General features: G+C 40.5%; 1 protein-coding gene across 1 annotated transcript; it reads right to left on the bottom strand.

Moving 5' to 3' along the window:
* Positions 1-2,983: 2,983 nt before the first annotated feature.
* Positions 2,984-12,841, bottom strand: RIOK2 (RIO kinase 2). The gene is made up of 10 exons (XM_039710274.1): positions 12,553-12,841; positions 11,837-11,975; positions 11,052-11,168; positions 10,067-10,242; positions 8,427-8,515; positions 7,121-7,312; positions 6,668-6,760; positions 5,196-5,732; positions 4,224-4,320; positions 2,984-3,288 (listed from the first exon to the last, which is right to left on the bottom strand). The coding sequence occupies exons 1-10, from the start codon at positions 12,616-12,618 to the stop codon at positions 3,127-3,129; spliced, it is 1,668 nt and encodes a 555-aa protein (XP_039566208.1). The 5' UTR covers positions 12,619-12,841; the 3' UTR covers positions 2,984-3,126.
* Positions 12,842-14,138: the final 1,297 nt, after the last annotated feature.

Below are 14,138 nucleotides of genomic sequence, written 5' to 3'. Positions count from 1 at the left end.
CCTTGCTTAAACTTTCAATTTACTGTGGATATCGCATCCTACAAATATGCAGAAGCCAGGAAACTTTATGAGCTTTAGATTGCAAAGTTGGGTACATGATACCTCTGGTAGTATGATATCTAAAAAGTCACATTAAAATATGATCCATCAGTTTAACTAAAATGAGGTCAGAAAATAACCAGGGTTATTCTTTTATATTTTTTTCTGTCATTTGTTACAAAGTGGCCAGCACCAGATGCCAATTTCAAATCTGGCCAATGATTGGTTTGACCACGACTTTTCCAGAAACTCACTTCCGGGCCAAACCACGACACAAGGCATGAAGGGTGAAACAAACTCAAAAGTCTGTCTATGCCTAGGAAAATATATGAGGTTTTATATTTCAGATGCAAAGAGGAAGCACAACTCAAAAGTCTTGAAGCAGATGAAAGGCAAAATTCTAGCTCACTCAGAAAGGTCACTTCTGTCAGTCCTATGAAGAAAACTTCAGATTCAGAGTAACACAGAGTCAGACCTTGGGAGATTATGCACTCTGGAAATGCACACCTGCACCGAAGGCATAGTGAGGATAACAGGAGCAGGTTCCTCTGTGTCTCACCCCAACATGACAGGATTGCATGGGAGGGAGTGCAGCACAGAGAGGAAAATGAAGGCTACAGGGCTCCATATTATGGCAGCAGCAGAGAGATGAATATTTTTAGAAAGGAATTGCTTCTCTGAAGCCAGAGATTTATGGCCATAGAAAAAGACACCTGAAAGATTCCTTCATAAGATATTAGTGGATAATTTGAGGTAGTGGTTAAACAACAAAAAAAAATCTTCTCTATAAAGAGACATCTTAAAAAAGTCAGCAACTGGCTTTTGAAACCAGTGTTGTGAAGGAGGTATTTCCTTAAAAACTTCATGGTTTTCTTTTTATCTTCAATAGAACAGGAAAAGTCATAACTGTACTAGGAATGTATTTAACGTTGATTTAATAACCTAAATATCTATTACAATTAAATAATATAGTAATAATTAAAGCTATTTTAGAGTTCTGCTAGCACTTTGCTTTCCACTGTGTGGAAAGACAAATATTTGTCCATGCCTGTCTATCATTTACAAACTTCTCAGCCTCCCTTCCTTGCATTTAGAACCTCCTGAAAATAGAGACTGCTAGAACACTGCCTCTTTGAGAGGAATTACGGAGCAAACAAGCCTGAAGATGCAACTTCTCAGAAAGGAAGAAAATAGAGGATTCACCGCCAATGTTATGTCTTGTCAAACATCCCTCCTTGGCCATACAAAGGAGTGGGGAAGGGAAGATGTACCGGGGGCATGCACGAAGACGCCCCGGTGCGGCAGGGGCGGGCGGCAGCGGGGAAGGGGCTCTGGGTGGGGAGATGCCCGGGGGACCGAAAAGGAGGCAGGCGAGGAGTTTCAGGCTGCGAGCACGGCTCGTCCCTACGCGTGGAGCGCGTTCTGCCGTCCTCGCCTGCAGAGCCGCTCGGCGGCGCTCCTGGCCCCGCGCTCCCGGTACGCGGCGGCGGCGAAGGTGCCGCCGCTCCTCCCGGAGCGCGGAGCGCCAGCGGATGAGGCTGCTGTGGCCCCGCCAGGCCTCTCCATCCTGCGGCCATCCCGGCGGGAAGGGGCGGCGGGCGGGCAGCTGGGGAAGGGCACGGCTCGGCTCCTGGCGGGGAAAGGCTCCAGCCGCGGAAACAACTCCTTCCCCGTTCGCCTGGCCGCCGCAGGGACACGGGACACCAGCGACGGCCCGACCTTACTCTGCCGGGCACGGTGCACTGAGCTTTGATGGCCACGCGGCTGTGGCAGCGTTCCTCCTGCAGACAGCTGCTGCTGCACCCTGGTCGTGGGCAGAGGGAAGGGAACTGGGAGCCACAGGTGAGGAGAATATCCAGTGCCAGTGCCAGTGAAAATGAGAAGTTGGATTCATTTTTCACTTTTAACACCCCAAACCGCCAGTTACATCACTTCCTGTTACTTCTTGTAAAACAAGAGCAGTGTCTGCTTCTGGTGACTAGGAATATAAATGCTCTGGTGTTTGTGAAGGGCTCCTGGTGTTAAGAATGAGCACTGTGTCTGTAGGGATTGTATTCTACGTTTTTTTAATGTTTTGGGGTTTCTTGCCTACTGAATACAGTCCAGGTCATGTGAAGACACTGAGTATTTAAGAAAAACCAAAACAACAAACCATCAACCAAACAACTCCAAAACTAATCAGAATGGATAAACAAATGAGACTAAATTTGTGTTGGTCAGCTCTGCCAGTATGATGATTAAAACAGACATATTAATGGAATTGTGTTGAGATAGCACTCTGTGGAAATGACAGTGACGTATGAGGGATGAACACTCTGCCAAGCAAAATACTGAAAAAATTCTAAATGACTACTGAATACTGACAAATCTCTGTCAGTTGTATTTAATTCTTATTTTATGATTAAATATTATAATGATAAATAATGATGATTAAATATTATAATGATTTTTATATCTAATGTAAGCTATTTTTACCTTCAGAATAAAGTAGTTGGATGGCAGTAGGGTTTTTTTGCTTCAGTATTGTTTTGTAGAACAGCAATTCAAAATGTGCTTGTGCAAATATTTAATTATTTCTACTATTTATGTTTCTAAGCTCTAGCAGACAAGGAACACCATGCACTAAATGATTATTTCAGCCAATGAAACCAGGTTTTGTTACATCTGACTAAGTCCCCAAGTTTTGGAGGAAAAGTTAAAAGAAAGTAATGTCACCTCTCACTAACTTAGCAAAAACTGTTTCCACTTTACATTTATCCAAATAATGGTGCATCTACAGCTGAAGAAAAAGGCTTTTTGTGCCTCTGTACAACACACCACAATTCGGTTATGACAATACACTGCTGGAAATTCCTGTGATAATCTTAATCAATACAACTGATATAATGTAAATTACAGTCAACAGTTTTGACTAGAAACACAAAACACAACCTCCCAGTCAAAGTCACAGAAATGAGAATAAGATTTATTAACTCCCAGAATAACATCTGGTTTGCATAGCAGATTGCTCCTTTACATAAAAGGATTATTGGTAAATTAGCATGATCCTTTTACCTATTCCTCATGTTCCATAGGAGCTTTAATAAATTATCCCCAGAAATTTGCTGCATCCAAGCTTGACTTAATGTTGTGCATATTTTCTCGACGCTGCTTGGTGTAAATATTTGCCTCCCCTTTTTGCAGCCGTTGCTTCAGAGCAGATTTCTGCTGCTTGGTCAGCTGACGCTTTATCTTCTGTTTCACCAGCTCCTACAAACAAACATGCAATTTGTCATCAAAACTTCTTTAAATCATTTAGCAGTATGACGTGACATGATGTCAGAATCTTTTCAGGACCAGCATGAACATTCATGATTCATGATGTTCACCTTGACTGTAGAAATGAACAGTGTTCTTTTCTTGTAAGAAAATTATAAAACAGTTCAGCTGACTGAAAAAGTGGATTCTCTGCTATGGACAAGGTCTGCATGGAGTGTTGTGTGTGTGCTCTGATAGTCTTCATTAAAATAAATAACATTTTAAATATTTTTATAATTTTGAAGTTAATCTTCAAGTGTGTTCCCTACTGAAATGCTAAAGGACTCACACCTCTCAGTGCAGAACACAGGCCTTACAAAAAAATGTAAAAGCTGATTATACTGCAGAACATTCCATGCCCAGCAGTAATTGTTTGGTTTGTGCTTGTTTTTTTAGCACAGTGGTTATTCCAAAATTTAGATTACAAAAATATGACTGATTCTAACAGAAAACAAGAAATCTCCAAGAAGAGAGGTGAGAAAGGCAAAATTTAATCTAAACTCAAGTATCCACATTCAAGATAAAAAATATTAATTGCGACTAGCAACAGAAATGGATGAACTGATACTGTTAGTGCATTAACATATATTAATATAAATTAGTTACTGGGTAAATGAGAGTTGTTAGTGTTGATATGGAGCTTCAGTGAGAGAACAAAAAACAAAATATGCAGGAGAATGCTGGACAGCATTCCTTGTAAGCAGTTACAGCAGTATAAGTCCAATTTTTCTGTGGAAATGGAGATACACACTGGAGAGGTAGATGGCAACTGTTTTTAAAGATGATTCATGCCAGAGAAGAATTTCAGAAACAGGATCTAACAGCTATGTGCAATTTAAGGTGGTGAGAGGGTAAACTAGATGACAACATAACAAAATAATATTTACCGGAGGAATGGTTGAACAGCTCCCAGCACTTCTGACTGATGTGATGCTCTTAGTCCTTGTTCTGTGCCCAGCCATGGGAACAATACACTTTTCATTACTGAAACACATAAATCAATGCATTACCCCATGAGCAAGATAAATACACCTTTGCCTTTACAAGCACCCGGTTTGTGTCTTCATTTTCTGGGCTACAATTGAAAACTTGTAACAGTACATGCAAGCTTTAACTGTCCAAGACAGGCACTTTGTGAAAGAATAATTTGTTTCACAACAGGCATGTAAGTATGGAGCAGAAGAAGGGAAACCTCAGGGGACTAAAACACTTCAGATCCTGCACAAGGTTTTGACAGTATTTAACAGAAAAGCAAAAGCAAAGGAAGAGTATTATCTCTACATCCACATACATGGTGGGCCGGCAAACTCAAGAAATATAATTTCACACACAAGGGATTAGTCTGAAGGCCAGCAGGAATTTCTAAGTATGTCAGGAAAGGAATTAAAAGCCAGAACAATATACAGTACAATATATTTGAATTAAACACTCCAAGCAGCTTGTTCTTGATAACTTCAGCTGACTGAGTAGCAGAACATTTGCCTTTGACACAAAGTATTTGAATTATAAACTTCCTCAGGGAAGTTATTTAGAAGCAGTATTTTAACATCAAGAACTCCTTCATTATCAATATTAGCTGAAATGAAGACAAAGGAGAAAAATCCACCACAGAAAACAGGTTGGTCTTTGAAGTGCAAAACCATTTGATTTTTCTCATTAGATAAATACAACAGAGCTAGACAACAACACCAAAAATAGGAAGGATATTTACTGGTATATTTTCAAAATAAATTTAGTTTTTAGTCTTCAGTTTTAACAAGGGCAGCGGAAGAGCAGTCCTTCTTGAGCTACTTGACACATTTACATTTTTGGGGGCAGGGAAAGGGCCAGACTTCTAGACAGTCAATGTGAATCTTTACCTGTAATGACTGAATTCCTCATTTAAAGCTGATGAGTTGACCAGCTCAGGGCACTCATCTTCATTCTTCTTACCCTCACAGCATCCACCTTGACCTGCCTGACCTTCCAGTTCAGCAGCACTTTCAGTTAGTCTTTTGCCCTTAAAAGAAGTGATTGCAGAACTCTCTGCATCTTCACCAGACTTCCAAGCCACAACTGGCCCTTCATCTTCTTCCAAGGCTGAACTCAACTCTGCCACATTTAGTCTTTGTGTATTTTCCCTGCTTTCAGCTGTATCAACCTCTTCCTCACTGCTGCTTGCAGCATTGTCAGAGGCTCTGCTTTCAGAGAAATCACCTCCTTCACATGTGAAGTCTTCACTGTTTTGTTCATTTTTGCTGAAGAAGTTGAGCTCTTTCTCAGCATTCTCTGGAAGTCCTAACACCTCTGTATCGTCATCCTCGTCAGAACCTGTGGGGTAAAGCAGTTCACCATCTTCCTCCATTTCCTTTGCATAGCCACTGGCAGCAATCTCTTTATCAAGAGAACACTCTCTCCTGTAAAAAAGGAATGTTTTCTTTTAATATGCTAAATTTAATAAGCCAAGTTACCAATATACTACATTTTGGGTTTAAAATGCCAACGAAATTAGACTAAAATTACCCACTATTAACAAAAAAGGTACAGTGTTGAAGGACACAAAATACATGATGGTGCTGAGCTTTTGGTGAAATACTAATTTAGAATGTAATCCAAGAGAAGGAAACTCCTCCAGAAGATGATTCCATCTCCATAACCTGCATTTATAGTTGGGGTTTTTTTCAGGAAATTTTTCTACTTTAGCAGGAATAACATTTTGGTTTAAGTTCAAATCATGCTTAAGCAAGCAGAATAATAAAGGATCTTACATACAAGGGCTGATTAAAGTGTGGAACTCCTTAGGAAAAGTGTTCATTGTAACAGTTTCAGTCTCTTTACACAGTTTCAGTGTAAGTTTTGCTCTTAAAATGAGTGAAAAGTAAATTTACTTTTCAGAGGGAGCAGAAGACTCTAGGAAGAAAAGTTTAAATGTAATAATCCCTAAGGAGGCAGCCACTCTAATTATAAGCATTTAAAAAATAATTTTGAAACAGAAACCCAAATAAATCTTCACTATATCAGAATTGTTAAACTGTCAATTAAAATCAAACAGGCTGATTCTGCATCACTGTTAAAATTTCCTGGACATTCACCATTTGGATCAAGCTTTCAGGTTGACTTCTCTTCCTTGATTGCAAGAAGACAAAGAAGGCAGCAGAGGATTTTAAAGCACACTTGAAAACCACTTACTTGAAGAAAACACAATAGAGATGAGAAAAATATAACTTAAAATTACATAGTCAGGCCTATTTTTTTTATTTCTCCCATAAGCATCTCTCATAGGAATTCACTTTTCTCAGAATACCAATACTAGTGCCGTAAGTAGAACTCAAATTCATCTGGTCATTTCTACCTGATGTCTTTGAAGGTTGGGAAGAGCTCACTCTCATAGTTGAAGCGTTTCTTGAAGAACTCCTTAATACAGTTAACATCTCTGTTAAAATACCTGTAAAAAATACAGAATTGTACAAACAAAAAAATCAGTGAAGTCTATTGCAATAAGAAGCATTTACCCTACACAGTTTTATTTGAAAATAGCCAAAAGACTAGGAAGGGAAACTGGATACAGTTCATTTCTGAGTGTTACTTAACCAAACAATATTATCTCTGAGAAGCAATTAATCACATATTTATTCTGCAGAGATATTGCTACTCATTCTTTGTTTGGAACATTACTTGTGCTGCATCACAACACTGGCAGAAAAAGATTCAGGAGAAGACTTATGGAAACAAGTCATGGTTGACTGTTTGCTTTCATCAGCATTTGTCAGATTCACCTGGGAAACACCTTTAGATCTAAACCTACCATTCAGCATTTGCATGTGATGTTGACATCATCTGAGGGAAATCAATCAAAGTGGCATGGTCGTTATTATCCAAGATCAGATTAAACTCATTGAAATCCCCATGGATCAGACCATGATTGGCAAGTTTTACAATCAGGTCCATTAATTCACTGTAGACGGCAGCAGGATCTTCCATTTGGCGCACCTGGCACCTGAAAAGTTGAGGAAAATTAAAAAATCTCAACCTTGAAAGACTTGATTTAAAAATACAGATAAAGTATATGAAATACATTTGACAGAATGCCAGAGTAATTCAAATTAAAAGGGCCCTCAGGTCTCTGGTCCAGCTGGGTCAAATCTGAGACCAGACCACAGTGCTCAGGTCTCTGTCTAGTTGGGATAGAAAACTTCTGGGAATGGAGAAAAAAAGTGAAACCTTCACAAGCAACTTGTGCCACTGCCGCTCTGTCCTCAAGAGGAGCAAAAAAATACCTCCTTATATCCAGGCTAAACCTAACCTGAACTCACTCATTGTCTCCCATTGAGCACTCCTCTCATAATGCATTATGTAAATAATGGACTAGCAAACTTTTATGTTTCCCCTGTTTTAGGTAATCTTATGATGTCAGTAGGAGCTAAATCTTCTTACACTGAAATTCAAATGGCCCGTGGAATTTTCTTTTACAAAATCAAACTTTCTAGATTATGTTAGGAAAAGAAGAAAAACTAAACTTCCACTGCAGACTGCCACAAGGAACTTAAAGTGTTCTATTAACACAATGGATGTAGAATTATTTAACAAATGAGAGTGGCAAGTCTTTTCTACATTATTCTTCAACTGTTTTACTTTGGAATTAATTCCCTTTTGATTAAACTTAAAATCTTGAATCCTATACAAGACAATGGACCAGTTAGTTCTATAACTAGACACCTCAATTCTCTGGATTAGACCTGGGTTATTGTATGAAAGAGACAGGCATTTTGCATTCAAAAGCAAACCAACCCTTCACCTACAAACCTCAATAATATTTAATGTTTCTAGAGGTTGGAAAACTCAAAGCAAAATAATGTTTCTCTAAGAAACAGATTATACGTGGTAGTCTGTTATAAACAGCACAGAACTGAGTTACAAACTCACCTGTATTAACAGAGCAAGGATCACAAAGTGGAGCTCAGAACATGAGGAATATTAATACACTATATAAGAAGTAACATATAGAATGTGCAATTTCTGTGTAGAAAACAAGGAAAAATCCTAACTGTGTTACTTTTCCTAAGGTGGTCAGGGTCTCTGTAACATACAGAATTCAAGCTTTCACTACTTACAAAGGATATCCATCAACAAGTTCCATAACAACTGCATGCCTGTTGTAGTCTATGGGCTTTGGAACAGGAAATTCTCTGTCATGCAAAGCCTGGAAAGAGATAACACATTGAAAAATTAAAATTAAATAGTTAAGGAAACATTACACATATTGACAAACCCCCACCTAAGATAAGCAGTACATATCACTGTGATAGCAGCATATATTGCCCAAATCACATGCCTAGGAAGGAAAACAGCCTCACAGCCATTGGAACTCTCACTGCAAAGACAATAAAATTAGACACTGAGTGCACTGCCTACAGTTTAATTACCATGCATCTGGAAGAAAATCAGAACAAACTGGAGAAATGACAAAACTTTACCTGGTACATTAGTCTGTGGAATCAGTAATAGAAACAGGAAATGGGGTGTTTGGCTTTAGAAAAGAATTCCACACTAAGCTGCTGCCAATAGACTCCTGGCCTGATTAGTCAATCTATACTCAGTTGCTGTAAACACAAGTATGTTTGTTTGTGTATGTGAACACAAGTTCATTTCTAAATGGTAACAATCAGCTTTATACCACACAGCTATATACTATCTTACATAAGATTAACCAAAGATAGGTCATAATATTCTGAAGCTCTCCTGTTTGCATTTTCTAGCACAAATTTAGTCATTCACTGGATCCACTCAACTTTTTTAGGGGTTCATTCTGTTTTCACTCATTCTGGTTGTTACCAGTGAACTTTTCTAGAGAGTCCTAAGTTAAAGCAACATAAATACAGTTTTTATTACTTAAGTATTACTGCTTTTCATCACTCAATTAAACCTTACCCAATCCTCTGCTCAGGAAACCTGACCCTCACAACTACATTCCTACAGGTTCTGATCACACAAGGCTTTACCAGCTGGACCACCTGGACAGAGGTTCTAAATGATGGTGTTAATTCTTTCTCTCTCCGTGGAAGCCACTGAGACAATTAATCATGGTTGTTTTTTTTTTACAAGAACTTAATTTCATGTATATATTACTCCTGGATAATACAAAAGGAGAAATGAAACTAAGTTTTTATTAATAATTAGTTTTCAGCTACCATCTTTCATCAATATACAACATTTGTGGTTTTTTGAAGCAGGTAAAAAAACCACAGAATTCAAGATCAGCAGTATAATGAAATATTTTCTCACACTGCAGAACTAAGTGTGCCTTTTTAGATCAAAACACCAGTTTTGACCTGAAAGATTTCCCTCAACAGCACAGCAACAAGTGAAAGCTTTGTAAAATAAGAAACAGGTTAATTTTAAGAAATGACAACTCCTTCCTAGTTTATGCAATAAATTTTGAAGGAAAAACTGCAGAACTGGTGATATACAGATTATCTATCCATAAATAACCTAATTAATTTGAAATTCTCTCATGATACCTGAAACTGTTCTATGTGATTTCAATGGCAAAACTTAATTTTGGCACTGGGAAGCGTTCAAAGAATGTTGCATTGAAACTTTCTGAAATGTATACTTTAAATCCATGAGGGGAGAGAAAAAAATGAAGCATAAATCCTACCGGTACTGCAAACACAAAGTGATCAAAAGACAGCCTGAGAAGCATCCTCCAGCCTGTCCCACCATTGCTGGCTCTGTGTGAGTGGGCACCTACCTTCATGTAGGCAAACTCCTTCATTGCTGCTATCCGGGACAAGTACAGCCAGGACATTTTGTGCCTGTGCTTGTGGTAGTCACGTTTGTTTTTCAGGTTGCGAAAGGAGGTTCTCCCCAGCCGGTGCAACTTCAGAGCAAACTGTTGCTCTTCTTCATTGGCAACAATATAAATATCTAGAAAATATGTAACAGCACAGACCTAAGAAATTAATCATATGTAACAAGCCAGATGAAAAAGTGTAGTGAAAGTTTGTTACCTCACTCCTCACCCTTTCTCACCCACAAGTTTTAGCGAAGGCAGCTAATTTCATAGTGTGCATCAAAAGTTCAAACATGAAGAAACTACTGTTAAAGAGTTCATGGTACTCTAATAAAGGAAATGCTGATGGGATCTGAAGTATCTTTCAATGCTCTGATGTTCTTAACCACATCCTGGAAGAGCTTCTCCTTCCTGATGAATGGACAGACAACCCAAGGGACCAGACTCTTAATTTTGTGTTAACAAATACCCTAAACTTAATTTCTAGCATTTGCCCCAAATAATCCCCTTCTCCAATTACAAAAGTCACATTCTGTGTTAAACTACATGAACATAACAGGAACGAAGATAGTGTTCCAATAGTTTTGAGTCTATTTTACTTTACTGCCTTATTTTTAAGTGGGATGAAAAAGCTGAAATTATATTTTTGTTACATGGTTTAAAACTCTTCACAAAGCACAACACAAGCAGCACCTGCCTGTGAAGCACCTTTTTAAATAATGGATTAAGAAATGAACAAAATGGGCAAAATGCAATTACGCTGTTGTAAAAAAAATACTCAAATGTAGCCAGAAGCCTCACAGAGCACTTGAACATGCTATGTTCAAATATATCATGGGGTTTGACAGATTAACTAATCTGCTTATCCAGAGGAAAACTCCCTTAGTTTCTAGCAAAATATTTGCAGTATTACAGAATTATTTTAAATGTTATTTTAGTTTACCTGATTCTTTGCCAACACCCATCTGGTTCCCCACAGAACTGATGACTTGTCGGGAAGAGAGAGTTTTCAGAGCCAGGTAATCATATCCTGCATTAGTTAACCGATAACCCTGGACGGCTGGGTAAAAATAAAATACATTTCACTCTTTGTTATGTATACATCACATTTAAAATAAATCTCAATTTAGTCTTGTTTCTTGCAGTACATAGTGCCCAAGTAATATTTCACCCCTTGGCTCTTACCAGCCCCATTTGACTGAATGGTGAAGGTGTTTAAATTGGATTGCAGCAACCCTCAATCCTCTGAAGAACTGGGACAAAAGGGAGAACACAGACATCCCCACTGTGTTCACAGGGCCAGATCCAACTAAAAGGCTGAAGGGAATGGTGGGAGGCCTGCACAACCTTGTCATACAGCAGATAATAAATACTGCTTTAGCAGCTGTTCCTGAGGCAGTGAAATGTCCAAGGATTGCGCAGTCTGTTCCAGAACTGTGGGGCTATCACCCACTTGGGCTGATTCCTACATGCACTTGAACGATTCTTTTTACCTTATTCTGAGCAAAAAAGAAAGTTAACTGTTCATCTTTTTTCTGTCTCTCACTTCTGAAGACACAGGCAGACACAGCACCTGGTGCTGTACAAACCCACATTTCCAGGCTGACTCCAAGAAAAGGCACAGCAAACACTGTGGGCACTCCTACAGCCCAACCTGTTGGGCAGGTGCCCCTGTGAGGCACTGGGGACAGGATAAGAAATGGAGTCCAACACAGAATTCAAACTCACTTTTAGTTCGTTCATAAGCCAGAAGTTTGTGCTTCGCCAACTCTCTCAAAATTTTATTACAGCCACCATGTTTAAGGCTGGCAATGGAAGCAATTAAGCTAGCAGGAACTATTTCATGGTTCTTCATGCCCATTTCCACCTAAAAGAGTAATTAAAAACAGATTTGTCAGTCCTGTGTTGATGTACAATGAAGTACAGAACCTGGTCAAGAGTAAAATCCCTTTTTAAATATGCAATTTTTAAAGACTACAAATTTTAAGACTTAACTTTCTACGTTTTAAGCTTTAACAAACCTTTCCACTTGCTTCACTGCTCCTTGGCAGTCTGTGTACAACCCACCCACGGAAGTTCTTCAGTGCCAGCCACGACATGAGTGGCTAATTAGATTTCAGTCCCAGAGGCAAAGAGCAGAAACGCTGGGGATGCTGCCTCACTGTCACGGGTCTGCGACCACCCGGGCACCCCCAGGGACTTCCCTGGCATCCCCAAGAACTCCCTGTGCCTCCCAGTTCACCCCAGCCCGGCGGCCGAAGGAGATACCGGCCCGAACCGGGCCCTCCCCAGACAGGCCAGCACGGAGTCCCCGGGGCGGCAGCGGCACCAGCGGAGGCGGCTCTCTCACTCCTTCCCTCTCTCCCTCTCTCCCTCCTTCCCTCTCTCCCTCTCTCCCTCCTTCCCTCCCTCCCTCCCGGCCCGGCCCGGCCCGGCCCGCTCACCGCGGTCAGCACCCTGAAGTGCTCCCGGGACAGGTACCGCAGCATCACCACGTTCAGCTTCCCCATGGCCGCAGCGGCAGAGGAGTAGGGGTGGGAAAAAGAAGGAAAGAAGGAAAAAGATCAGGAAGAGGATGAAGAAAGGGATGCAGCGGACGAAGAGAAGGAGCGCAGGCCGCGCATGCGCAGCTGCGCCCTGGCTAGGTCCTGGCAGCTGCGTGCGCCGCCGCGCTCCGCCGGGTCCCGCCGCGCTCCGCCTGCCACCGAGCCGGGAACCCGGCCCGAAACGTGGAGAAACTGTGCTCCAAGCTCGGCGAAACCCTCTTCCATGCCAGCCTGCCGCGGGGGAATTTTTTGGGACGCCCGTGCAGCTGCCAGGACCTGTTCCCCTGAGGAGTCGTTCCCGCTCGTCACGTGACGCTGTGGGACTGTGTGGAATGCCGGGGAACGGCGTGGTCGGCGTGGCTGGCAAAGAGCTCTCTTGCCCCAAGGATAACGCGGTGTTGCCAACCCGTTTAAATACAAATCCAGACGTTCTGGCAAGCTAATGTAGAGAAAAACTCTTTGGTTTTCATTTACACTTCATAGCGAATATTTCACTCGGAGAAAGTGAAGAACGTTCACGTTCCATCACGTACACCCCTGTAAAAGCAAGTTCTGAATGCCAAAATGTCAACACTCATGGCAGTTTCCGTCACGTTAACATGCTAGAACCTCGTCTGGCGTATTTCTTGCTCTCCCATATTTTTTTTCCTTCTTTTTCCCCCACTGTCTGTTGTAGGTATGAAATAAGAAGGCAAGACATTTTCATTTCTCTCAGCCAGCCATCTCTGTACAGCTGTCTGTTCAGATATCTTCAAAAAAAAAAAAAAAAAAGAAAACCCAAACAAAATCCAAAGAGAAGACAGCCCCATCAGAAGCACATACTGTGAACAAAGACCCTTATTTACTATTTGTGATCTCTGACTCCTACATCCCTTGTAGACTGTATGTTTGCTCATTAAATTTCCATACTTTATTGTAGTTTGTGAATTTTAGAGACTCTACAATTGTTACAGATTACAGGCAAAGTTAATTTTATCTGTCTATCTTTGTTTTCATCCACCTGCTAATGCCAAGGTCAGTACTCTCAGATGAGTCCATTTCACACAACAGGAAACAGGCTGAACTGCATCCTCCAAAGTACTTTGATATTGGCCCAATTCATCATCCAGCTGACACAAGACAAGCATTCCCTTTTTCAGGCACATCTAGTAGCAAATGAAGACCATTTTTCCTACTCTTTACTGTTTTTTTGATTTCTTTTTTTTTTTTAAGAACTCTTGGCTTTTCTGCCTTGCTCTGATTCTAGACGTGTGAACTGAAAAGATCCTGTCACTGATTCTGGAACAGATTTTGCCACCTGGTTAGCAAGGGAAGAAGGAAAAGAAACTTCCAGCTTCAGGAGACAAGGAAATGAAGACATGAGGCTTGGTGGCCTTGTCCAGATTTCCCTTATGAGTTTATGACCTTTGTCTGTATTTTCCTTTATAATCTGACTGCCTGAAGAACCAGTGAGTAAATTCTGTGTTCCTGATATTTCACTATTC

This window comes from Passer montanus, unplaced genomic scaffold (assembly GCF_014805655.1).
Source record: "Passer montanus isolate IOZ18808 unplaced genomic scaffold, ASM1480565v1 scaffold229, whole genome shotgun sequence".
Taxonomy (NCBI): domain Eukaryota; kingdom Metazoa; phylum Chordata; class Aves; order Passeriformes; family Passeridae; genus Passer; species Passer montanus.
The sequence above is the reverse complement of the archived record's forward strand: the minus strand, read 5'-3'. Positions and strand labels throughout refer to the sequence as shown.

What these genes read in the sequence shown, in the direction of transcription:
- RIOK2 (XM_039710274.1), bottom strand. Translation starts at nt 12,618, where the DNA reads ATGGGGAAGCTGAACGTGGTGATGCTGCGGTACCTGTCCCGGGAGCAC. An exon ending in CCAACCTTCAAAGACATCAG is followed by an intron (nt 5,733 to 6,667) that starts GTAGAAATGACC and finishes CCTTTTTTACAG; the next exon opens with GAGAGAGTGTTCTCTTGATA. An exon ending in GAGGAATTCAGTCATTACAG is followed by an intron (nt 4,321 to 5,195) that starts GTAAAGATTCAC and finishes TATGTGTTTCAG; the next exon opens with TAATGAAAAGTGTATTGTTC.